The sequence below is a fragment of the Erpetoichthys calabaricus genome, chromosome 1, assembly GCF_900747795.2.
Source record: "Erpetoichthys calabaricus chromosome 1, fErpCal1.3, whole genome shotgun sequence".
NCBI classification, from domain to species: Eukaryota; Metazoa; Chordata; class Cladistia; order Polypteriformes; family Polypteridae; genus Erpetoichthys; species Erpetoichthys calabaricus.
Genome location: NC_041394.2, coordinates 334,799,397 through 334,826,654, shown reverse-complemented (window position 1 = coordinate 334,826,654; position 27,258 = coordinate 334,799,397). Strand labels below are relative to the sequence as shown.

Here is a 27,258-nt window from a genome sequence, read left to right as displayed (position 1 = left end):
CCTCATGCAAACTCCACGCAGGGAGGACCCGGGAAGCAAACCCAGGTCCCCAGATCTCCCAACTGCGAGGCAGCAGCGCTACCCACTGTGCCACCGTGCCGCCCATCATCAAATTCTTCCATGAAAACCTTGAATACAATGAGGACTAATTGAGGTCATTTATGTTGGGTAGAATGCCTAGAGGGGCTGGGTGGTCTCGTGGCCACGGGACCCCTGCAGATTTTATTTTTTTCTCCAGCCTTCTGGAGTTTTTTTTTTTTGTTTGTTTTTTTCTGTTCTCCCTGGCCATCGGACCTTACTTTTATTCTATGTTAATTAGTGTTCCCTAATTTTAATTATTTACTTTGTCTTTTTTCTCTTTCTTCATCATGTAAACCACTTTGAGCTACATTGTTTGTATGAAAATGTGCTATAGAAATAAATATTTTTGTTGTTGTTGTTAAATGAAACATAAAAGTGAATCCCCTTTAAGTCTTGCAATCCATCAAAGGTCAACTTTTGAACAGTAATTTTTTCCTATGGGTGGTCTTTGCTACAGAAAGACACAATACTAAATTAAACATGAAAATTACCTGAGTCGTTGGTGGAGACAGAGATAACTTCACTAGGAGGTCCCACACCTGCTTCACACACGGCTGCATATCTCACTTCAAACTGTGTAGACTTTTCAAGATCCTTCAGAATAAAGCATTTTTCAGTATTAATGGTCATTTGCGAGCTCCATTCACCCTCAGGCTTTCGAACTTGCAGCAAATACTTAATTGTCGCCAGTGATCCATAAAGAGGGAGGGATAGTTTTAGTTCTGCCCAGTCACTTGCTGTTTTTAATACTTGAGGAACAGCTGGAACTGAAGGAGGCTCAAAGTCTGAATTATGCAGCTCTCCATTGCAATACAAGAGAATTGAAATGTATTCTTGTTTCTCCATAGGCTGAGCTGTAACAACAAACTTGCTGGCTTTGTTCTCTTGGTTGTTACTTGCGAAATCAAGAAAGAGCTGTCTTCTCTGTCGTGTTTTTTTAAAGTTCATCTGTGAATATACCAAATCATCATCATTCAGTGCTTTATTCTCAATGTCAGTTCTGCTGGTACCTTTTTGATGATCTATAGATTTAATATAATCTTCCATTGAATTTAAAATTTTGTTTTCATTGCTTAACAAGTTGAAATTGAAGCTCACAATGCAGTCAAAGTTTGGTGTTAAATGCAATTCTTCTATTATATCCATTTTTCCAGTATAAAGTGAAACATTGCGCTCCTCCATATCTTTAGTCAGAGTTTTAATCACCTTTATCTCTTTCTGTATTGAATTCATCAAATTTTGCTGTTTCTTGTGACTGAATGGTGACTTTCCATGTGTTTCAAGGATGTCAGCCAATTCAGATTCCTTTACTGTTCCTCCCCGTACTGATGGCAGAATTTCAGCAAGCTTCTTCTGAAAATTAAGGTTGTAGTCCCTCAGCAGAGTTCTGAATTTAAGGATTTTCTTTTCTATGATGTAGAACTCCTTGACAGTGTAATCTGTTAAAAGGTCATTGCACATCATGTCCGCCTCTAATAAAGAATCCACAATATGCTCTACCTGGGTAATCAGGCTAATATTGATCTCATGCACCAGCTTGGCAGCAGTGGGATCCAGCAAACTGAGGGGGTAAAGCCACACAGTAATGGGCACTGCGTGCTCACCATCATTACCCAGTAAAGCTGGCAAGGTCTTGTAGAAATCTAGGGCTGTTAAATAGTCAACAGGACAATTAGGAATATGAATGTCACCATGGAATGTACACTGAATTTTTTCAGTTTCCTCTTTCTCTTTATCTGACAAGTCTACAGCCCCTTTACCTGCAATCGATAACAGTGGGATTTTATTAACTGATACTTTAAGATCTCTGGTAACAGCCTCAACAGATTCATTTTCAGAGATGTCTCTGTCAAACACCAGAAGAGCTCGAGCTCCATACAGAATTGCTGTAACCACATGAGTTGCAGTGCCCTTCGTAAATACTTCTTCATATATAGCGTTGGTTCTGCTGAGCTGACTCACTGTGAGCTGTTTAATCTTGGTGGTCATTAAGTAATTCAGAGTTACCCTTACTTGATGTTTCAGTGACTTGCTGTTGTTTAGGTATTTGGCTGAACCTTCAACCTCTACAAGACCACAGGCAAAACTTCCTTTCAGTGCTGCATTGATATTAAGTGCCTTAGTCTTGTCAGTCAATGAGTTGGAGGTCTCCAGTGAATAACCAGTAAAATTCTGTGGTTTAACACTGACATCTTTCTCCAGATCCAATTCATTCCACAGTATCACTCCTGCAGAAGAAAATATATTTCTAATTATTATACTTTCAAATTTTAATGTATTGGTAAGAGTAGATTATATGATAGTTTGCTGATAATACCATCAGCAGTGGTGTTAGTAATATTTTTGTTAAAATAATTTTCTTGATGAAAGGACACGTGACAGTATTATAGCGTTAGGTGTGGCTGCATTGATTCAGTTGACACTACCACATCTGGAATATAAAAACAACAAACAATTATATTCAAATCAAGGCTGTTATAAATGGTTAAGCACCTAAAGATATATTTTATTCCACTCTTATAATTAGGTCTAAATTTGACATTTCAGCAATAAATTAAATTGGAAATAAATTTCCTTTTTGTTTGTTGAGTAACCTGTTTGTCCATGATTATCCTCAGATACGACTGCACAATCCTAGGATAAATTTGAAGAAGGAATTTGGCTTATTGTTCTGGGTTTGGTTCAAATTCTATTTTCAGGTAATTACTTATGTAGTTATGATCTGCTAATATTTCAACATTCAAAAGGAGGCCGGCCTCTAAAATTTAGCCTCAGGTTTCACTAAAACACACTGCCAAGGGGAGCCTTATAGTAAACTTGAGAAGCAGACTTTCCATTTGCACATCCCCAACAAAAAGAAGTAAATTGTTTCACACAAAAAAAAAAACAAAATGAAGAAGCTGGCAGCTAAAAACAGACAGATGTATGCACACACACAGTGCTTGCAGTGTAACCCAGTGGATTTTTTTGTCATTGCATTGCAGTGTTATATAGCCACACTAGAATGGAGACTGTGCGAGTGTGGCAGATTCTTACTTTTCATAGGTTCCCCTACAGCTGCCATCTGAATATGGAATATTAGCTTATACTGGTACTGACTCAGTGCTGAAGTCATGGCCGGCTGATGCAATTGTTAGATCCATTACAGTACTAAATATATTGCAAGCTTATAAAGACCAGCTGCAATATCAGGAGGACTCAACTCCTTAGGCTCAACACTTAAAACACAAGAAACATATAAGAAAAGACTAATAAATACATAATCAACGTGGTACAACAAAATAATACCCAAAATTAAACATGCAAAAAAAGGCAAAAACAGTGAAGTACTTCATAGAAAGTCAAGTAAATAAATACAAAAACAAAAAACTTTGGCTAGGAATAAAGCCTTTGCTGAAACTTAACAGTATTACTTAAAAGTTGTTTAACTGAGAAACAGCTTCCTGAATGTGCAGGAGTTTGGGGAAAAAATGAAGGCATTACTTTCCCACCTTGTAGATGTTTTGTCCAGACCAGAAAAAAAGCACAAGTAAAGAATACAAAAAGGTAAAACCATCAAATGTTACATTAGCTGCATAGGGGTTTGTTGTCAGAAAATCATGACCCTTAAGCCATTCATTTTAAGGCTCTTTTTCCTTAGGAGACTGCATTCCTGTAATGTGGGTAGTGACATCCTTCACATCTTCTATAACTCTGTAATGGCCAGTGGTATGCTGGGCCTAGAACATCCGTTCAGGAGAGACCCACCAAATCAACTAGCTAATTAAAAGGGCACCAATGTGAACAGTGCTGCACATTCTCTGTCTGACACACTAATACTGAGGACTTTCAGCCAATGAATTATTTAGCAGATGTGTGTCAACAAACGCTATGGTGGGCTCTTTTATACTAAGAGCAATTTGCCTGCATAATGCCTCACTGTTCTTTCTTTTTATATCTTCTTTCTTTTGACACACTGTATCAGTGCATGCTCCCAACCTCTCTCTCTCTCTTTTTCTTAGTCATTCTGGTGTTTGTTCAGACCATAGTGTGGGTGTACAGAATAAAAATATTTATCCATTTATTTATGTGTTTATTTATTTAAAAAACTTGTGTAAAAAAATCTCTCTAGAGACAGCTCTATCTATCTATCTATCTATCTATCTATCTATCTATCTATCTATCTATCTATCTATCTATCTATCTATCTATCTATCTATCTATCTATCTATCTATCTATCTATCTATCTATCTATCTATCTATCCAGTTCTAATCTCCTGAGTACTCATTCTTAATTGTTCCATTGCTTAATCCATCCATCCATCCATTCTCCAACCCGCTGAATCTGAACACAGGGTCATGGGGGTCTGCTGGAGCCAATCCCAGCCAACACAGGGCACAAGGCAGGAACCAATCCCGGGCAGGGTGCCAACCCACCCATTGTTTAATCAGGTTTGGGAATCTTATTTTATATACTTCTGTGAAAAGTATTCTATATATCTTGTAATTATGATTTACCCAAAAAGAGTGAAAACATATTATAAAACATAAAAGACAGAAACATAAAAACAGTACTATTCAAAGCTCAAAAATAACTAAAATTGCAATACACTCTACTGTTATGATTTGTTTAAAATGTTTTTGTCATGTTTCTCTGCATTCAGTTGCCATTTATTTTTCATTTTCATGTGTTGAAGGGAAGGATGCTAAAATATTTCTGCTTTTTCCCTTTATGCCATTTTGAATTCCATGAGTACTTCCATTTTTGTGCCTCATTGTTAGCAGTTGGCATCAGACAAAATCTGGGGTATGCAAGTTTGAGTATACAATTAATCAAAAACAACAAAAAAAAGAAAATTAAATCTCTTGTGCTTTGAAGGATTTATGGTGTTTTAACTAGATTCAGTACTTTGACTTTGAGTTTAATATTTTGTTTCTGCTTAGACACATGGATACTATGAATTTTGGTAATGACATGATATAAATTCCTTTGCTTGTGTGGTGTACCTTATTTTTACTTTTCATACAATGCCAACAATATAATGCAAAATAAAATGAATTCAACACATATATAAAAAAAACTACATATAAAAGAAGCAATATTAGTTACAAAAATGTTAGCAAGGAAAATAAAATACAAACAATAAAATAAAAGTAAAATGAAGGCAAATCTAAGGAAGAACAAATCAAAACTACTAGCTAACATTCAATGCCAGAGAATAAGTGCCAAAGTAAAAATAGCAAAAATAAATAAATAAATTGTCAAAACCACAAAATATCACACTCAGGGAAGCAAAATAGTGGCCTGAAGACAAAGTTAGACAATAACATGAGAGTAAAATCATCTAGGTCACATAAATATTGCTCTTCAAGTAATGCTTCAGAGTCCTAAATTAGTAATTGTCAACAAATCTAACAGTGGACAAACAAGGGAACAAGGGTGTATAAGTAAAAAAAAAAAATAAAAAAATTATAATAACATTTTGACTAATCATGCCTTCAGTTTTAAAGTTATGTATTACCATTTTTTGAGATATATTAAGTAGTTTTGTTTTGGTGTACATAAACAAAATATTCATATGTTCCCTGAATATTTTGTAATGCATGTAGTAATAAAATGCATTACATTTTTCATTTCTACACATGCCTCACCACAAACATTACCATAGCTGTAAATAATCCCATACCAAATGTCTTACAACAGAGACATAGCCCTTTACAGACACACAGATACTTCTCATTGTATTAAGCAGGATATTGTATATTATGCAAATGATATATGAGTAGAGAGAAAAAAAATAATGATATCAGATTAACTGCTGCAGATCAGTGGTCACTCTGAAAAAGCAGACCTTTTGTTTGAAATGCTCTGGCCATATCATTGTTCTTACTTGTCTTTATCCTTCCATATGAATCCCAGAAATTATGTTCAAACAATTCAGTTCAAACATACCCTAGGTGCCAAAAAAGTTCAAGTTTTTTAGCTTTTATTAGCACTGGACATTTGTAAACTAGAGTGGAATAACATTACCTTGGACAAGTTGATCATTACGACAGTCATAAAGCATCCCCAGCTGGAATGGGCGACCAAGAGCTTCAGTTTTAATGGTGATTGGTTGTTGCATCATTTGTACTGTAAATAAGAAAGGAACAAGTTCAAAGTCCATGCTCTTACTTTTAGAGGTTAATTTATTATTATCTGGTAATGAGATTAAGTGTGCAATAACTTTTGACAAGGTTATATGTAAAAGAAAAGTGTTAATCAGAAAGCCACCTAATTATACAACTGTTGAATGAAAAGTAATCTCGGTCACCTTTTAATATTGTCACTAGATGGCGGTATACTCACTCAATGAAATATGTTCTGTAGATCTTATGACAGCAAATTGATGTGTCAATTCAATTTTATTATAAAGTGTACTTAATTCAAAAAATATCCTTAGCATGCAACATATGTTATAAACAATGATATATAGTATATACAATATGTATTATGAAGTATTTATTATATATATATAATCTAAGGAAGGAGCCAACAAGTGTCATGATAAACAGGTTATGTATAATATATGGTGCTCTGAATTGTTGGGACCATGTATAAAAAGTCCTTTCTATATGGTGTAACCAAAATGTACTGTAAATTCCCTTAAATTAAAATCTGCAAGGTGCACTTCGATCACATCTGATTTGTTTGATTTGTAATTTTAAACTGTGGAGCAGAGGGGAAAATCATGAAAAATGGTGTCTATATATCAAATATATATATATATATATATATATATATATATATATAGTGAGATCCAGGCATCTCCCAGTGGGTGATGTACAAACCCCCAACTTCAGTGTGTGTTGAAATTCTGTTAAAACATGCAGGAGTGGTTGTCTGCTTCCAGGTCAACTACAGGTTCGCAGGCTCATGGTGTAACATGTCTGTCACCCAATAGTTGATGTGGGGAACATTTTAAACTGGCCTCTGACCAGGCCTTGCTCTCTTTCTATCTTCTCTCTTGTTCAGGAAAGCTATCTGTTCTTTTAACCTGAGAAGGGACCAAATGCAGAATGGCCATCTTCATCACTGCTTGTATGCTGTGTGTGTTCTCATTTGAATAAATGCTTGAGACTGTTCCTGTCTTCACAACAATCAAGCTGACTCTCTCAGAAACCTAGACTCACCTCCTTCTCTCTTGTTCAAGTCTGTGAGCCAGTCTGTGGTACCAGAAGTGGGGTAACTGTATCTACTGTACAGTTCCCTCCATAATGTTTTGGATAAAGACACAAATCATCTGTGGTAGAAACTAAACTGTCCCTTAATCTTCTGATGAGAGTGTCAAAGGACCTGTACAATTTGCCAGAAAGCAGGAATGAGAAAAGTGGCTCACAGAATGACTGAGCTCTATAATAACTCTGTCTGCCTTTCTAAGGCAGTGAGTATTGTGTATGTCCTGAACAGAAGACACCTGAGTTCCAGTAATATTCTGCTAACCCTTCATGACCCTTTCTGGTGCTTTAGAAGCTTGAGCTGTCCAGGTACTGTAATACAGTTGTTCAGCCTGTAGAAATTGATGAGAACAGATGGAGAAATGGTCAAATGGGTGTTATGTTTTGTTGCTGTATGTAAAAATTAAAAGATGTGTCCGAACATCCTTTTGTGTCATTCAAGCTGTGTGCCATGTTTGAATTTCTGATTGTTGTTGCAGACAGCTCAACTTTATTTGTACAGTGATGATTAAATAGATTTTAGCACGCTGTATTGTTGTGATAACAAATGTAAACATAGTAAACAAGGGAAAAACTGATTTTTGTGACCAATGATCAAGTATAATCTAAGGAAGGATCCAACAAGTGTCAAAATAAACAGGCTGATAATCTGGGTAACATAGCCACATATTTGAAATGTTTAATATTTTCTATTTGCAGCTATATTTTGTATATAAAAATATAAAATGCATGATTTTAGCTGAATGGAATAAGGTTCCATGAACTTTGGTAATGACTCCTTGAATGTTTGCTTTAACCGAAAGTCTGTGCACAAACAACCCTGATATGAGGTTCAAGGGAGGAGAAGTAGTGGAGGATAGCAGGAGAAATCAGTGAGCATGAAAGAGTTAAATGTCATTAACACCTTTTGCCAGTGAATGAAAAAAAGCTGTTGAATAACAATTATATTATTAACAGGGACACATCAAATTATAAAGGTAATATGATTAACTAGGGTTAAGGAAATAATTTGGTGAGATGTATCATTTTATTATTGTGTTATTTGCCATTTCTGGGTAGGATTTGATAGATTGTTTTATACTGTATTTTACCATATTTCTGTTTACTTTATTTTCATATTCTGTTCTGGACTGTGTCTGCTTGCTATTTTATTGTGCCGTATTTTTAAAAAAATCTGTCAGTTTCTGTGCGATGTAACAGTCACTGTGAATGTATTGCATTAAATTTGCAAAGTACTGTATGTATTTTTTTAAATTATTACAAGGTTCTGAGTGGCAAAAAGGCATTTCAGATGAGGTTTACTTTAATAGAAAAACATGAAGTACTTAGCTTTTTCTAATAACAAAAATTTCATCCAAAAGTCAGTCAGACATTGTCCTACCCGCTAAATCCTACACAGAGTCACGGGGGTCTGCTGAAGCCAATCCCAGCCAACACAGGGTGCAAGGCAGGAACAAATTCCAGGCAAGACACACACACCCACACACTAGGGACAATTTAGGATCGCCAATGCACCTAACCTGCATGTCTTTGGACTGTGGGAGGAAACCCACACAGACACGGGGAGAACATGCAAACTCCATGCAGGGAGGACCTGGGAAGTGAACCCAGGTGTCATTACTGCGAGGCAGCAGCGCTACCACTGTGCCACCGTGCCACCCTCATTCAAAAGTGAGAGCCTGAATCAATAAAATCTGATTAAGAAAATTAAAAGAATAACACTGAGCAACTGGTATTTCACAAGAACATAGGCATTACATTGTTAGTATTTATGAAAATCAGAAGGTTTGATTCTTCCCATTTTCATGGCATTGGTAAAAACTTTGATTTAGTACTTACCAGAAAGCTTTGTGATGCTATTTAATGAAGATGAGGGTTTTATTCTCTGTGTATCAACAGTAGGCAGCAAATGTGTACACAATTGTAAAGCTGAAGACTTGATATAAAGTAAGATAAACCTGTTGAAAAAAAATAATTAAAAAATCAATTAATTTAACATAATTTTGGCAGGAAGCCCAATAAGAATAGTTTTTGAGGATGTAAATAGTGTTATCCACAGTTATTCCTTGAAGCTCTAACCACAGTTATTTCAAACATATTGCAACAATCGTATTGTTTAAAAATTGCTGGGAACCCCCAAAATAATGTTTTGCTGCATGACAACAATGCTATTTATGTTAAAAAAATGTTTTTATTATTTCTGCCATATTCACCAAACAGGCCAGGCTTGGCACCAAATGAGTTCCATCAGTTTATGAACTTAAAGGAAGACTATTATGGACATGATGGCTTGAAATGGACAGTGAAAACCTTACAGCAGAAAGAGAATGAGCAGTTCTTTAATCATGGCTTCATGGCTTCAAAAATTAATAGACCTGATATGGTAATTATATAAATAAGTAAATACAGTATGAGGAATGAAAGAACATATTGCATTACTTATTTCTCTGCTTAATTTATTACAATATCAACATGCTATGATTTCATTTTTTTTTCTTCATTATTGGGGCCAGATTCTTCAATCGATATTTTTTTTTCTTCTATTATAATTGCACATAATCCACACCACCCTTTAAATTTTGTATTTTGGAACACCAAGGCTTTCAAACATAGTTCTATCTCTGACCATCTAAGGGAGCTAAATACCTTGTGGACACCAGGGGGTGCTCCAGCTCCCACAACACTCAACACAAATGGGCACAGACACAAGTTTAAAAGGCACAAAGATTTTTTTTATTGTGGGAAACTCTTCAGCAATACGTATTTCTTGCTACAACAGCCACAAGTACAGTAAAGCAAGTGATAACACCTAGGAACTCTTTTAATCTTCTCTCTGTATCTCACAAATTAATACTTCATAAGCACTGTCCACCTTCCTCTCAACTCCGACTTGTTGAGTCAACACTGACTCAGCTCCTTTTATCTTCCACCCAGGAATACTTTTGGTCTTCCATACACGTGGTCTGAAAGCACTTCAGGGTGAGACAGAAACCCCATGAAGTAGGGCTCCCAAGTCACTGCAGCAACCCATGGAGACACTCACGGATCCCAACGGGGTGAGTTGAAGAACTCCATGCCCCATGTTGCCCTGTGTGAGGCACAGCTGCAACCCAGGGGGGGCTGCCATCAAGCACTCCGAGGAGACAATGCCCCATGCATGCTCTCTCCCCTGGAACCTTCCATCTCGTGGGCATCCTTACAGTCTTTAGTCTTGAACACAGAAGATTCTCTGGGCTAACTAATTCAGGTCTTCCAAATACTAAAAGGCATCAATGAAACTGATTCATTAAAATTCTTTGAGTTAAAAAGTAAATCAACTATAGTATGTGGGGATTCCGTTGAAATTAAAGAGAACAATATTTAAGACAGAAGTCAGGAAACACTTCTTCACAATCGGTTGTGTAAATCTTAAACAAACTACTGAGTCACAGAGTGAAGATGGAAAACTTTAACAAGTTTTTGAAAGCCTCTGAATAAGATATTATCTATAAACTAACAAAACAAGCCTGTGTGTGCTTGTCTCCTTGTGGAGACTTCTTAAACATAAGGCAACTTGTTTTTATCCAGTACTAGCCTCCACCCACGTAGTGGTGAAACAGGACAGTGAGGATGGCCCTGCCCGGCTCTCCACTCCTGAAGTCATGCTTCCCCCTCCCCTCGGCACCACTGCATCTCTCGCTCTCAGATTCACGCAAATAAATCTGTGCCGATAGTGAGCTATGATACATAGAGCAATGAGAGAAGTCGGCAAATTAACCAAAATATTCAAACAAATAAATAAAAAAAAAAAACAATCTAAATCCGTTAAGTAGTTCTCTCGCAAAAAGCGAACAGACATACAGACAGATAGAGGTTGGATTTTATATATATTGAGATGTTTAAAGTGCAAGATTTATCTCAATAATCTTATAGCAAGTTCAAGAGTACAGTCATTTGTATACAAAACATATTGTTTGTCTTAATTTAATTGTAAATCTAAGGGGCTAATAAATAATGGTAACAGGTACTTTTTAATCATGTAATAATTTTTTTATAACTCATTCAGAGTTAACTGGGATGAAAGGGGCTTGAGTTTTTTTTTTTCAAATATTTGTAATGATGGTATAATTTGTACATAGAACTAATTTCTGAAATCTTCTAAAACGGCTTAATTTTCTGCCACTTCTTAAACTAATGACTCCCTATTGGTTTCTGACATTTGCTGTTTGTCTCATCCTACTTCTAATCAGTTTTCACTCATTTGTCCTATCCTGCATGCTTTCTGTTGTTTAAAGTATGTCTTTCTGGCTAATAAGCTAACTTTCTGTTTTGTCTTGCAGTATTTATAGTAATTTCAGCATGCATTTTATATGTTTTAGATCTATTATTTTCTAATAAACTAGCTTCTTTGGTTCTTTAACATTCTCACTTCCAGATATGCCGTTTATTTATTTATTTATTTTAGACACAATTTCAGCTTTAAGAATCTTAGACTTTTCTCCAAGCAAAATCTTTAATGACTGTCAGATAATATTTATACATTCAAATAAGAAAAACATCTGAAAAGAAATGTTTGTTTTCCTGAAAGAATTTGATCTAGCATTAAAAACTAAATGAACACTACAAATACAATGGCTTATGTGATCTCTGCTAATCACTTTCATTTTTTAAGCACTCTGTTTTCTTGACACAAAGTTGCTCATCTTGAAAACTGGATTTTCTTTTTCTTTTTATAAACTGATTCTTGATTTGTTTTAACAGAGCTCAGTTCTGACAAGAATGTTCGGTTTACCATATAATTAATCACAAAAGGAAGTCAGTGACATCAGCCTGAGTGCAGTAATACAACTGCTGTCCCTGGTGCTCTATGTGATACAATGAAGTAAACAAACAAGATGATTCCATTTGCTTTTAATTAGGCACATTTTCACTTATGAGCTCAGCAAACTGCACAAAAACCACTAATGTAGTATACAAAATAAGTGAAATGCAATAAACACCACATACATATACAGTAAATACATACCCAAATATAAATTTTAAAAAACAGTTTAAAAATTCTATGATTCAACCAAAATTCTTTTTGTTAACCTGTTCTTAGATTTCATCTATATTATCATAAACTGTCTACCATCAGTCCAGCCAGCTTCTAGCTTTTCATCTCTTTCTACTACTTTAATAACGCAAGAACTTCCATGATTATTTTGTTTAAACTGACATTTAAAGTGACTCTGTTCAGATATACCTCATGTCTGTTTCATGATCATGTCCAGATACTCATGGCCTCAAACTGAAACCACATAACCAAAGTAATAGAACAGAAGCCCAAATGTATAATGTTTGGTTCCTTTCTGCACCTTTTGAGTCATGCAAATGAAAAACTTCTACTGGTCACAAACCCTCAGTCTGCACATCCTTTCAAAGTGTTACTTTAAACTTAAATAACCTTTCAGATAAAGTTAAAATTGTCTCTTTCTTCAATTAAACAACAGACTAGACATCTGCTGTCGTCATAAGAAATTAAACTGGTACTTTAATACAATTTGAAAAAGTAATTGTAATTTTCTAATAAAAATAAAAAATAGCCTGAGTAAGAATCTCATTGCACTCTACCTTGTATAAATGACAATAGGCTTTGTTGAACCTTTCAACAGAGATCAATAGAATGTTTTAAAACCTTCACCCTTTGCTAAAGAATATTACATATACATTTGTGAACCTCTACCCATTATCACATTCCAAAAGCTCCAATTTGTGACAATGAATCAAGTCACATCCAGAGTCATGGTACCACTCACACACTAAAATACTCACCCACTGCCAAAGAAAAGAACAGCGACAAAGCACTTTACCTGCAAGAGTGAAGCAGCACACAACATCCACAGTGACACAAACTGGAGGTTTCAGTTTCATTTCTGAGTCTATAATCTAAAACCACAAAAGGAGTGGCCTTCAAACTACTCTGGCAGCTGTGAAGTTTCACATTCCAGCACATTCTGAAAGAAGTTCACTGTGTCTCGCTTTCCCTAATTTTGCTCACATATTAAAAATAATAAAATTTAAAAAATAAATAAAAATACACATTTGCACCCAAGGCCTGCAGTTGTCTTGTGAATGTAGCATGAAGATGGATTGAAATGCCTTTTGTTTAATTCAGCTTTATTTTGACAAGGATTCTGATACTTTATGTTGTATAAATTGTATTTTTCTAGAAGCCTTACTGTCCAGTTTTGAAATCTGTATTCTTACAAACAATATAAATGTTGTAGACTTTTGCTTCCCAAACAAAATCTTCTTACTATTTTCCGTTTATTCTTAAAAAAAGGAAAAAAAAAACAAGTTTTTATAAATTATTTGAGTGACATTTAAAATGAGCAAGCATGACAGTGCACAAACACTGTTGTCCTAGTGTCATTGATATAGAAAAATACAAATGAAGCTAAGATTAAAATCCAAGCAACACCCCTTCTAGTAAAGATGGAATGCTAATAAATCAACCACCCTAGAACACCATCCGTCATCTCATTAAGAGCATGCACCCCCCGACATTGTTGGGGCATGCATACAAGCATGTGGGGGCCATACAAACTACCAAGTACGATTTGGAGTTGCTTCAATGAAATTTCGGAAAAATGGACTAGCCTGCTGCCTCATATTTTTACTTTGATTTTTGGGGTGTCTTTGAATTCAGCCCTCTGTAGGTTGATTATTTTTATTCCCATCAAACGATGTGGCATCCTTTTGTTCCTAACACATTACCCAGTCCATGTCAGTACAGATCTCCAGCATGATTTTTTTCCCATTGAGATCTGATGTATTTTCAAAGTGTTATTTAATTTTTTTGAGCAGTTTAGATAGATAGATAGATAGATAGATAGATAGATAGATAGATAGATAGATAGATAGATAGATAGATAGATAGATAGATAGATAGATAGATAGATAGATAGATAGATAGATAGATAGATAGATAGATAGATAGATAGATAGATAGATAGATAGATAGATAGATAGATAGATAGATGCGTGTGCACTGGGAGCACCTTAAAGGCTCAAATAATAGTAATTTCCCACTAGAACACCAGAGAGGAATCTGTTAACTAATGTATTTTCTCTTCCTCCCTTTGCAGGCCAGAAGACTGATGACTTTAACATATATGACCTCACTTCCAGTGTCTGTATTCCTGGACCCACCCTGAATGATCACTTAAGAAGAAATCATCCACCTGAAGCGAAGCATGTTGGGGCCCATCCAGTACTCGGATGGGAAACCAACCAGGAAGCAGGTTTGCTGCTGGAAGAGGTGTTTTTGAGGCCAGCAGGGGGAGCCTACCCTGTGGTCTAAACGTGGATCGATCCCAATGTCCCAGTACAGTGATGGGGACATTATGTTGTAAAAATGGTGCCGTCCTTCAGATGAGACATAAAACTGATGACCTGACTCTCTGTGGTCATTAAAGATCCCAGACATCCTTCCTAAAGAGTAGAAAAGGTGTACCCTGATGTCTAGGCTAACAAGTTTAGACAGAAATCCCCGTGGGCAATGGTGTTTACAGATGACATTGTGATCTGTAACGAGAATAGGGAGCAGGCTGAAGAGACCCTGGAGAGATGGAGATATGCTCAAGAGACGAGAGGAATGAATGTTCAGTAGGACCAAGACAGAATACATGCATGTGAATGAGATGGAGGTCAGAGGAATGATGAGGATGCAGGAAGTAGAGTTGGCAACAGTGGATGAGTTTAAATACTTGGGATCAACAGTACAGAGTAACAGGAAGTGTGGAAGAGAGGTGAAGAAGAGAGTGGAGGCAGGGTGGAGTGGGTGGAGAAGAATGTCAGGAGTGATTTGTGACAGACAAGTACCAGCAAGAGTGAAAGGGAAGGTTGTGGAAGTGTAAAATACGCCGAAGAGTCTCACCTTGAAAGAAGGCTCTAGGAGTCAGAGCATAGGCAGACAGAGAGATTAGCTTATTAACATCCCCCCTCTCCGATCTCAGGCTGTCTCTATTACCCTAACCCTAATTCTCCCCCTTCTTCGTCCTTCAGGTTTATAAGATATTGGTGGTTTTACGTTGAGCTTAATTAAAAAGAAATATGGCATGTGCCTTTATTTAACTATTTGCTTGGCATACCTGATTTGTGTTAGTGGTTACACTAAGTTTAATGCTTACAACTTTTCATATCTACTTATGATAATACAAGCACAAAATGACTTTTTATTTTCCATAAGGTCTACTGAGACCAGCTATGTTGAATGAAGCCTTCATGAAAGACATTATTGAGAAGGGTTATGCTGTCAAGGTACCCAAAGAAAGTTTGAATTGCAATGAAGGCAGGGTGTGGTACATTCCACATCATGGTGTGTATCATCCAAAGAAATAGAAGATTCGAGTGGCCTTTGAATGTAACGCCACCTAGCAATAACTGTTAAAAGGTCTTGAATTAACTAACACACTCACAGTTCAATCAAATGCTCAAATGCTTTGCAAGGTAGTTAGTGAGGATGGGAGGAACTGGGGACATCTATTCCCCCTCGTGCTTTTTGCTTATCAGGAGGTCCCATAAGCCTCTACAGGCTTCTCAGCATTTCAATTGTTATATTGACATCAACGGCATGGGCTATTGGGCATTCTAGAAGAAGGATTATATCACACAATTACACAATAGATTGGACAAAATTCAACTGATTTTAAAAGAAAATATGGAGTGTGTGCAATCATCTAAACCAAGCTATTATGACCATGGCACAGCACAGTAGGAATTCAGACCTGGAGATTGAGTCATGGTCTTGATTCCCACTACCCATTATAAATTACTGGCACATTGGGTAGGCCCTTATGAAATTAAGGAGAGCAAGGGGCTGGTCAACTATTTGGTGAAACAGCCAAAGTATTGCCCAACTGAATGAGTTTACTATGTGAATCTGTTGAAACCGTGGAAGAACAGGGACCTCAGTCCCTTGTTCTTACTTCTCTCATAACACTACCCTTAATTTTGGTCCCAGTTTAACTCCCAAACAACAACATGAACTTGAAGCAGCTATCTTGTCCACCCTGGAAGTTGTGAATGAGCAACCTGGAAGAACTTCCCTGATTGCCCATGACATCAATACAGAACCAGGGGCCTCGTCCAAGAATGCTCATACTGTGTCACGGGAGCAGAAACAGCTGAAGTGTAATTTCAGATCAGAAGGATGCTAGACCTTGGTGTTATGGAGGAAAGTTTTAGTCACTGGTCTAGCCCCTTAGTCCGGGTCCCTATACCCAATGGTAGTTGGTGCTTTCGCAAGCGACTTTTGTCAGCTTAATCAAGCTTCACAATTCAATGTGTAACTGATGCCATGAGTACACAAACTCTTCAAGCAACTCGATAAGGCACAATACGTCACCACACTTGACATAACGAAAGTGTGCTGGCAAATCACTTTTAAAAAATCTACCAAGGAATAGGCGACTTTTAGCACCCCTAGTAGCAAATGCCACTATCATGTTCTCGCATTTGAATTGCACCAAGATCCCACGACTTTCCAGTGTCTGGTGGATAGAGTGTTTCAGCCCCACAATACGTACATGGATGACGTCCTCGTTTATTCCAGCACATAGGAAGAACACGTGCAGCAGGTTCACACTGTGTTCCTGACATTATGCATTATGTTTTTTTGGTTTGACCAAGGCAGAATATTGGGGTTACTGGTAGGCATGGGTACAGTTTGTCCATAATGTGTCAAAGTTAATGCTATCATGAACTCTAGGGTGGTTGATTTATTAGCATTCCATCTTTACTAGAAGGGGTGTTGCTTGGATTTTAATCTTAGCTTCATTTGTATTTTTCTATATCAATGACACTAGGACAACAGTGTTTGTGCACTGTCATGCTTGCTCATTTTAAATGTCACTCAAATAATTTATAAAAATTTGTTTTTTTTTTCCTTTTTTTAAGAATAAACGGAAAAAGTAAGAAGATTTTGTTTGGGAAGCAAAAGTCTACAACATTTATATTGTTTGTAAGAATACAGATTTCAAAACTGGACAGTAAGGCTTCTAGAAAAATACAATTTATACAACATAAAGTATCAGAATCCTTGTCAAAATAAAGCTGAATTAAACAAAAGGCATTTCAATCCATCTTCATGCTACATTTACAAGACAACTGCAGGCCTTGGGTGCAAATGTGTATTTTTATTTATTTTTTAAATTTTATTATTTTTAATATGTGAGCAAAATTAGGGAAAGCGAGACACAGTGAACTTCTTTCAGAATGTGCTGGAATGTGAAACTTCACAGCTGCCAGAGTAGTTTGAAGGCCACTCCTTTTGTGGTTTTAGATTATAGACTCAGAAATGAAACTGAAACCTCCAGTTTGTGTCACTGTGGATGTTGTGTGCTGCTTCACTCTTGCAGGTAAAGTGCTTTGTCGCTGTTCTTTTCTTTGGCAGTGGGTGAGTATTTTAGTGTGTGAGTGGTACCATGACTCTGGATGTGACTTGATTCATTGTCACAAATTGGAGCTTTTGGAATGTGATAATGGGTAGAGGTTCACAAATGTATATGTAATATTCTTTAGCAAAGGGTGAAGGTTTTAAAACATTCTATTGATCTCTGTTGAAAGGTTCAACAAAACCTATTGTCATTTATACAAGGTAGAGCGCAATGAGATTCTTATTCAGGCTGTTACTAAGTTTTTATCTTTCAATCAGAACCCCAAGAGCTCTGCAGTTTCATTGGCAGGGCTTAGGTTGGTCATTAAAAAAAGCTCATCCTGAGTGAATGGCTGTGACTTATTGCTTGAAAATGTTGGGACAGATTCTTCATTGTCATCTTAAGTAGTTTCTTCCACTGAGTGTGTTTCTACATAATCATGACTGTCAGATGGAATAGATATTAGTACTTCAGATCCAAGTGGTTCAGATTGTCTTTCTGATGCAAGATTAGGATAAACAGTTTCTTTCCAATTCTTTTTTTATATCCTTGAATTTTGCAGGAATAGAAATAACAAACATCACTGTGATTTTTGAGTTCCCTCCATATAACCAGAATGGCAAAAACAAGTGCCTTCTTCTTACCTTTACTCCATTGTCTTAATTCCTAAAAACAAATTCCTAAAAACGAATTAACAGTACAACAACATAAAAGAATCTCCTCAGTGATCATTTATTAGTGAACTGAACAACTGACTGAGTCACACTGAGGTGTGTCTTCTACATTCCAGTGAAACGGGAAGGTCAAGTCCGACAGGCTGCTACCTGCTGCTAGAACTCCTCACCACGTTTCGTTCCAGCTTTATCTTGACCTTATTATTGACTAAAAGAATTGTTTTGATTTAAACATAGATTTTATATTAAAAATATTAAACTCAAATATTGATATTTAATTAATTATAATGTGAAAACTATGAAAAATAAACTATAATTGACAGCTAAAAATGTGTTTTGTGAAAATCATTACATGATGGAGAAAAATGTTTTCAGGACCCAAAAACATATAAAACAATTACATGAAATAATTAAAATGTATGCCTGACATAATTTCAGATTGTAAAATTAGTTGAAACAGAATTCTGTAGCTGTAGGGGTCCCCAAACCAAACCTGAGAGCCACTGTACCATCAGGCAGTAACCCTTTCATTAATAGTAGAAGCAAAGACACAGTGTAATAAATTGACAGTAATGTGTCACACTAACACTTCCATTTCAGTTATTTCCAAAAGCTGGGAAAACTAAAAATGGGCTTAAAACTGTAATATGATAATTTTCACAACAAGCCACTCTCCCTTTTATAGATGAAAGAGTCTGTATAACTGAGTATGCCTTGCATTGGTATATCACTCCATTCTTGGTCAGTTCTCCTTTCTGCTCAGTTCATATTGATTCAAATAATGGCCTGGGGCCTCATGCATAACGGCATGCATAGAATTCACACTAAAATATGGTGCACGGACAAAAGTGGAAATGTTTGTACGCACAAAAAAATCCAGATGCATAAATCTGTGCATTTGCCGAAGTACACGTTCTTCCACTCCATAAATCCCGGTCAGCGTGAAAAATAACACATATACACGTGCCTGCAGCCACTCCCCAAACTCCTCCCAGAATTACGCCTCTTTGAATATGCAAATCAATATAAATAGCCCTTAAGCTCAGCATTCTGTGAAAAGGCAATGGCAAAAGCACAGGGGGAAATAGAAGAATTTTAGCGAATACCAAGTGGAGGCAAGGAAAACATACTATTTGTTGGTTTAAATAAGTGGTATGAACAATAAAAGGAAGTTGATCGAGTGACAGAGTGTCGGAGAAACTCGAAAGCTCAAGTTCACAAAGTCGTACAGTGCCCGAAATAAAAAAGAAGTTGTCAGATATCAAAGTCGCCGTGAAAAGGCGAGTTGTAGCCCATCGTCTGAGTGTCATATGAAAGCGTATTAGGGTACAGAGAAAAGAAAAAAAATAGGGACACAATGGGAAAAAAGCACGAAATGTCAACTTTAATCTTGAAATTTCTACTTTAATCACATAGTTTATTTTGTCATTAAAGTAGAACATCATAAACTTGATCTTAAAATCGTTTAATTTACTGGTTTCTCAAATCCCATCGCAACTAAAGTAGCACACTAAATGCTTTGTTTTGTATATGTTCTTCTTTGTGCTCTATGTGTGTGAATCACTATGTGCTTCTTAAACGGGCTTTCTCTTCCTCCGACAGGACACATAATCCATTACATTCATGATATTACAGCTCTCTGAATAATTTAAATACTGAGATGTATACTTGTTATCATTTTCATGGTGATAGGAATTAAAGCATGTTATTAAACATGGGAACACAGTGGTGCAGTGATTGTGACGAGCTGGTGCCTCGTCCAGAGATTGTTCATGCCTCACGCAAGATGCTTGCTTCGCCATTCGTGACCTTCGATTAAATAATTTATTGCAGCAGTACTGTCTCTTTCAAACGTACTAACCCCCAATTCCTGTCCTTCCTTTTCTTTCTCCAAATACCCAATCACCACACAATCAGCTTTGTAATAGACGTTAAGCAATCTGTAAGCTGAGCATGCGTATTCTTCAAAACTTTTAAAGAACACTGAAATATCTTCGTAGTACATGTTTAATTATTCTATCCATCTATCCTTCCAGTGTCGCGTCAGCACCAGCAAGAATACAGCGCGAGGCAGGAAGAAACCCTGAACAAGGCACCAGCTCCTTGTTAGCGCCTCTATACCATGTCCTCACATGTTTAATTATTAACAATATTGATTATTTAAATGAAATTAAAGTTTTATCTGTATAATGTAATAAACATATTTTGCTGCATTTCATCTTAAAATTATATCATCATCATATGTAAATATGCACTAAAGTGGCTCAGGTTGTGCAATATTTTAACTGTATTGCAAGTTTACAGTGAGGTAATTGTACTTATAAGTACAAACAGTTCTAAAAGGAGCACTTGATGGACTGATTGAGTGCATTTATAGTTCTTGGGATGAAACTGTTTCTGAACCGCGAGGTCCATACAGGAAAGGCTCTGAAGCGTTTGCCGTATGAGAGCAGTTCAAATAGGCAGTATGGCTGAGGCAGCGTGTGCTTGATGCTGTATCCTGATAATTCTCTTTCCGATCAGCTGCTGTAGATCTGTGATTCCGCACTCAAATACAGTGATATAAATACTACGAGTGGTGCAGTGAGAGTAATATGGAAAAAGATGATCTGCTGTGGCAACCCCTAACGGAAGCACCTGAAAGAAAAAGAAGAAGGTGCAGTGAGAGTAACAATGCTAAAGCAGCTATGGTATTTGGAATAGTTTGGACATTCTGTGGACAATTATATTGTTACAGGTTAATTACAATCAGATGCCTTAAACTAATAGACAATATGCAGTTAATTTCAGTGTATATGATAAAGCCACGTCAGGGATGTAGATCTAAAAAAGAAAGGGAAACCACACAGGAACAGTAGCACTGGTTTGACGCTGGGTGCCATCAGTTTGCAAAACCGAGCAGAGAACTTGTGTATGCCAGGGCTTGAGCTACCATGGAAATGTGCATGGCTTTGCGACAAGTTTAGGTTTACACATTGCGATTTGAGAGTGGAAATGGGAGTACGCAACATTTTTGTCCGTATGCACCATTTATACATGAGGCTCCTGGTGAGTTAGTTAAATCAGTGAAGAAGTCAACATTTCTGCCTGCAAAGCACATTTCATGCATGCAGTTTTAGTGACAAATAATTTATTTGGAAGAGCTATGAATACAAGTTAATCCAAAGTTGCAGTGTACTGCAAGTAAGGAAGAAGAAATCTGTCAACTCTGCTGGATAAAGTTATCCTGACAATGTTTCAACAATTATATATGCATGAGGCTTAAATATCAAGCTGTACAGAACCTCTATCACTCACATGTGTGTAAATATTGTATTAGATCTTGCCTGAAGGAGGGGCCTGAGTTGCCTCAAAAGCTTGCATATTGTAATCTATTTAGTTGGCCAATAAAAGGTGTAATTTTGCTGGACTTCTCACTATATCCATAATGGCTAACATGGTACAAGTTCAGTCAGTTACTGACTTCTGAGGGCACTGCACTGACCCCAAATTAATTCAGGCAGAGAGAAAATTGTTTTCATCCACTTTTGACATATAAATGTCAGATTGTGGACTGTGAAACACAAAGCACTTTTACTTAGATTTCAAAAAGTCATTATTGCTCTAACATACCTCTAAAAGCTGGCAGTGGAAAAGTACGTTAGCGCAGTGAGAAATGTGAAAACTTGGCAGAGGACAAGCATGTTAAATGCCTGAATATCTGGACTGTGCATGATGAGTGTTCACTGAACTAAGATTCTTGAACACAAAAATGAACTTACTGACAAAGTTATTAACAAGTTCTGACAAAATGAGTGTCAGCCACACCTGCTGTTTAATCAAGTGATTTAATTCTCCTATTATAGCCTTTTATATTCAACTTCACAGTCTTGGACTTTTTCCATCTTTTGTTTTAACAAAGAACATATGGCTAAAAATTCACTCCCCTGCCAACTTTCATGTGGACATCCATGTGGCCAGGGGCAATAGTAATGTACAAGTCATCAACATTTTGATCAAGGACATACATCAGATTTTTGAAGCCAGTTACATAAAACAGTTAGTTTGTGTATTTTATAAAATTGAATTAAGTAAGATACAATGGTCCCTGGACAGAGCACACACATTTATAATGAATCAGTTCAGAGTCACTAATCAACCCAACCTGCACATTTACTGCCTCGTTGCTCCGGATGTCTGGGTTTTAATATTGACTCCTACCTGCACTGTGTAGAGTTTACACATTCTCTCTGTGTTTTTTTTTTGGTTGACTCTCTCATTTATATTTTACACTTCTTAGTTTCAATTAAATACTTATTGGAACAAGACCAATAGATTGAAAAAAGAAAAGGAGTGGATAGAACTTTTAGATACTTACGTTCCAAATGGTCTGAATGAGCATTAGGGGTTTTGAGTACCCGGGACAAGGAACATAACTTTAACATATTTTAGGAATTATTTTAAAATCTTTGGTCAGTGGACCCATGCTTTGCCTATGGCAAATTTCCCCTACCCCAATCCTGAAGGATTTACACATGGAAGTCATCATTAGGTGGGAAAACAAAATACTTACAATATTGTAGTTAAAAACATGCCTGTAATGACAGTTCTTGAATGAATGGAAAGAGGAAATTATTGAAATTCTATTGAAAATTTTAATTAGTGACAGCCAGATAGAAATTCATTTAAATTATTATTTTGTAAATAATATGAGTTTTCCTTTTTACATATATACATATTTGTAAATATTAGGTTTATAAGTTACGTTGTGTCTATTGTGATGGAAACTGGGGCATCAGCGAGCCCAAATCCCAACATGAACACATAAGCACAGTCCCGGGTTCAAATAAAGGTTAATTATTCACTAAAATACTCTCCAAAGTTGCAAAAGCACAAAAACACAGGTATTCTCTCTTCACAATTCAATTTACCAGTATAATTTCTCTCACCACCACACTGCCCTTCTCCCGTTGAGTGTTGCCTCTCTTCCTTCCAGCTCCGACTCTCTTGGCTAAGGGAGTGTGGTCCCTTTTATTAATGACCTGGGAGTACTTCCGGTGCCAGGGATCCTGCCTGATGGAAGTACTTCGAGGTCATACAGAAGTCCATTGCAGCAAGGAGCTTGTCTCCCTGCAGTGCCCTATTTTGGCACCTAGTGATTCCAGCAGGGCTGCTCTGCTGGACTACATTTCCCTGCATATCCCGTTGGCTTCCTACTGGGTAATGATATCCGGTGCTGCAGCCATCTACTGTGCTGGGGGTCTAACAAAGGCCCAACAATATCTTTTCTTTTCAATGGGCTGTCCATCCATCCTTTCCGATCCTTCCTTCCGAGTCTCCTGTCTGGGTAAGGAACCATCTCATCTCCTGGCCGGGATGCCTGTCCAGCCCATGTGGCAAACTACACTATTTCTTTAAATCTTGTTACTTGTGTCTATATATTATGCCTAAAGAAACCTGACACTATCACTGGGAAATTTTCCTGGGTCTATTTGAGAATAAACAGCCAATGCAATGTCCGCTTTAGCCTGAGGTTGTTCTCCTGTTCCTTGGTTTTGTGTTTGGTGCATAGATATTGAATTCCCTTTCTTTAGACTTCTGGCTTTTATGATAAAATAGTATTTTTGGCGTCCCTTCTCTACTTGTTCAATATGACATTCTTTTTGTTACTTTTTCTTTGTATACGTTTTGAATTTGCAATAAACACTTAAATATTAAAGAAACTTTGTATTGTTTTTGTGGGACAGAGTTTTTTCCTTTACAGTTTTCCTCCCTTTGTTTGAGGACATCTTTCTATTTGAAAGCTTATGCTCCATGAGTAGGCTGTAAGCCTGAACCTTTAGTTTGGAGCTATGCTTCTTAGATTTTGAGGTTTACACTTTTGCTTCAGATCTGTGGTGGTATCTTCTCCTAGTTTAATTTACAGACAATGTGTCATAGCGTGCCTGGTGTAATCTGATATCAAATGCAAACATCTGAAAAGTATTTTGAATGCAAACTGCAATAAAAATATTTCTATATTTGAAATTTGGAAACAAAAACAACAGCCCCAGTTTGTAGTGAATATACAGATAAAAGAAGGAGGACTGAGGAATGGAAAAATATGAGCAAAGAGACTGAAAATTAAGAAGCTCCAAATCATCACTCAAGTACCCCAGTTTGCAAGTTCCCAGTGAGCCCCAGTGTGGAAACAAAATAGGTTGACCTAGAACATTAAGTGCTACTATTTAAAAAAAAATCATGCTGGGGTACCAATGCAAAACTTTCTTAATAGCACTCTGAAATATCTGAATGGCATGTGAAACAATTGGGTTGAATAAACTCATTGCCTTGGTTTTTAAAAAGGAAAGTCACACAAAGAGTTTGGATGTGTCAGACTTGCCTCAACTGGGGGAGGAGGTTGGTGGTGAAGACAATGGCGGGCTGAGCCAAAATCAAACTGAACACAAAACAAATGACCAATGATACCCTTCAAAATTCAGTAAAGCAACTCTCCCATCTGTCAAAAAAAAAACAACGAAAGTTTAATGTGAGGCTGGCATCTGTAAGAAAGAAATGAAAAAACTATTGTTTTTCCATTAGTTAGGAGAAGTTAGGAGTGGGATTATTGCGCTCAGAAAGTTTAAATAAGGAAGGATGATCATCTGTAAAATAGCTAATTGTGGGTGGATGGGATTAAATTGCTGAAAGATTGTTTAAAATCCTTAATTACATAGCCACAATTAGAAGAAATAATGCTTTTAATGGAGGATGATATTATAATGCTAAATACTTAAAGGAATGAACATGTGGAATAAATAAAAAGAAGGAAAAGGAATCAATATTGTGTTTCCAAGACTCTCCCAGTGTAGTACCAACAGAGCCAGTCAAAAGCCTCTGTATCTAATAAAAAAGTGTAGTAGGGATGAAGGGCTTTCAAATGGTCACTGTTGATAATATGAAAGAGATGGAGCACACTGTCAGCAGAGTGGTGAATTGTAATAACCTGGGGCCTCATGTATAACGCCGTGCGTAGAACTCACACTATAACATGGCGTAAGCACAAAAGCGGGATTGTGCGTACGCACAGAAAAATCCAGATGCAGGAATCTGTGCGCACGCATACTTTCACGTTCTTCTACTACATACAGTGGTGTGAAAAACTATTTGCCCCCTTCCTGATTTCTTATTCTTTTGCATGTTTGTCACACAAAATGTTTCTGATCATCAAACACATTTAACCATTAGTCAAATATAACACAAGTAAACACAAAATGCAGTTTGTAAATGGTGGTTTTTATTATTTAGGGAGAAAAAAAAAATCCAAACCTACATGGCCCTGTGTGAAAAAGTAATTGCCCCCTGAACCTAATAACTGGTTGGGCCACCCTTAGCAGCAATAACTGCAATCAAGCGTTTGCGATAACTTGCAATGAGTCTTTTACAGCGCTCTGGAGGAATTTTGGCCCACTCATCTTTGCAAAATTGTTGTAATTCAGCTTTATTTGAGGGTTTTCTAGCATGAACCGCCTTTTTAAGGTCATGCCATAGCATCTCAATTGGATTCAGGTCAGGACTTTGACTAGGCCACTCCAAAGTCTTCATTTTGTTTTTCTTCAGCCATTCAGAGGTGGATTTACTGGTGTGTTTTGGGTCATTGTCCTGTTGCAGCACCCAAGATCGCTTCAGCTTGAGTTGACGAACAGATGGCCGGACATTCTCCTTCAGGATTTTTTGGTAGACAGTAGAATTCATGTTTCCATCTATCACAGCAAGCCTTCCAGGTCCTGAAGCAGCAAAACAACCCCAGACCATCACACTACCACCACCATATTTTACTGTTGGTATGATGTTCTTTTTCTGAAATGCTGTGTTCCTTTTACGCCAGATGTAACGGGACATTTGCCTTCCAAAAAGTTCAACTTTTGTCTCATCAGTCCACAAGGTATTTTCCCAAAAGTCTTGGCAATCATTGAGATGTTTCTTAGCAAAATTGAGACGAGCCCTAATGTTCTTTTTGCTTAACAGTGGTTTGCGTCTTGGACATCTGCCATGCAGGCCGTTTTTGCCCAGTCTCTTTCTTATGGTGGAGTCGTGAACACTGACCTTAATTGAGGCAAGTGAGGCCTGCAGTTCTTTAGACGTTGTCCTGGGGTCTTTTGTGACCTCTCGGATGAGTCGTCTCTGCGCTCTTGGGGTAATTTTGGTTGGCCGGCCACTCCTGGGAAGGTTCACCACTGTTCCATGTTTTTGCCATTTGTGGATAATGGCTCTCACTGTGGTTCGCTGGAGTCCCAAAGCTTTAGAAATGGCTTTATAACCTTTACCAGACTGATAGATCTCAATTACTTCTGTTCTCATTTGTTCCTGAATTTCTTTGGATCTTGGCATGATGTCTAGCTTTTGAGGTGCTTTTGGTCTACTTCTCTGTGTCAGGCAGCTCCTATTTAAGTGATTTCTTGATTGAAACAGGTGTGGCAGTAATCAGGCCTGGGGGTGGCTACGGAAATTGAACTCAGGTGTGATACACCACAGTTAGGTTATTTTTTAACAAGGGGGCAATTACTTTTTCACACAGGGCCATGTAGGTTTGGATTTTTTTTCTCCCTAAATAATAAAAACCATCATTTAAAAACTGCATTTTGTGTTTACTTGTGTTATATTTGACTAATGGTTAAATGTGTTTGATGATCAGAAACATTTTGTGTGACAAACATGCAAAAGAATAAGAAATCAGGAAGGGGGCAAATAGTTTTTCACACCACTGTAAATCCCGATTTGCGTGAAAAGTAACGCACGTGCACGCGCCTTCTGTCCCGCCCCAACTCCTCCCAGAATTACGCCTCTTTGAATATGCAAATCAATATAAATAGCCTTCTGTGAAAAGACAATGGGAAAAGCACGGGAGAAAATATAAGAATTTCAGCGAATACCAAGTGGAGGCAAA

General features: G+C 37.0%; 2 protein-coding genes across 5 annotated transcripts in view; both read right to left on the bottom strand.

Moving 5' to 3' along the window:
* The window catches only part of LOC114644576 (uncharacterized), a 76,264-nt gene that overhangs the window by 37,198 nt on the left and 11,808 nt on the right, over window positions 1-27,258 (bottom strand). Inside the window, exons 3-5 of the mRNA XM_051932769.1 lie at window positions 9,119-9,237; window positions 6,093-6,194; window positions 573-2,309 (exon numbers count right to left, since the gene is read on the bottom strand). Coding sequence (XP_051788729.1) covers window positions 573-2,309; window positions 6,093-6,194; window positions 9,119-9,237 — 1,958 coding nt within the window. The remainder of the gene's footprint in view (window positions 1-572; window positions 2,310-6,092; window positions 6,195-9,118; window positions 9,238-27,258) is intronic.
* Window positions 24,246-27,258, bottom strand: part of LOC114664744 (zinc finger protein 345-like) — a 292,505-nt gene continuing 289,492 nt past the window's right edge. For all 4 annotated transcript variants that reach the window (XM_051925492.1, XM_051925501.1, XM_051925495.1 and 1 more), the window contains one exon: window positions 24,246-24,307. The gene's annotated coding sequence lies outside the window, so the exon portion shown is untranslated. The remainder of the gene's footprint in view (window positions 24,308-27,258) is intronic.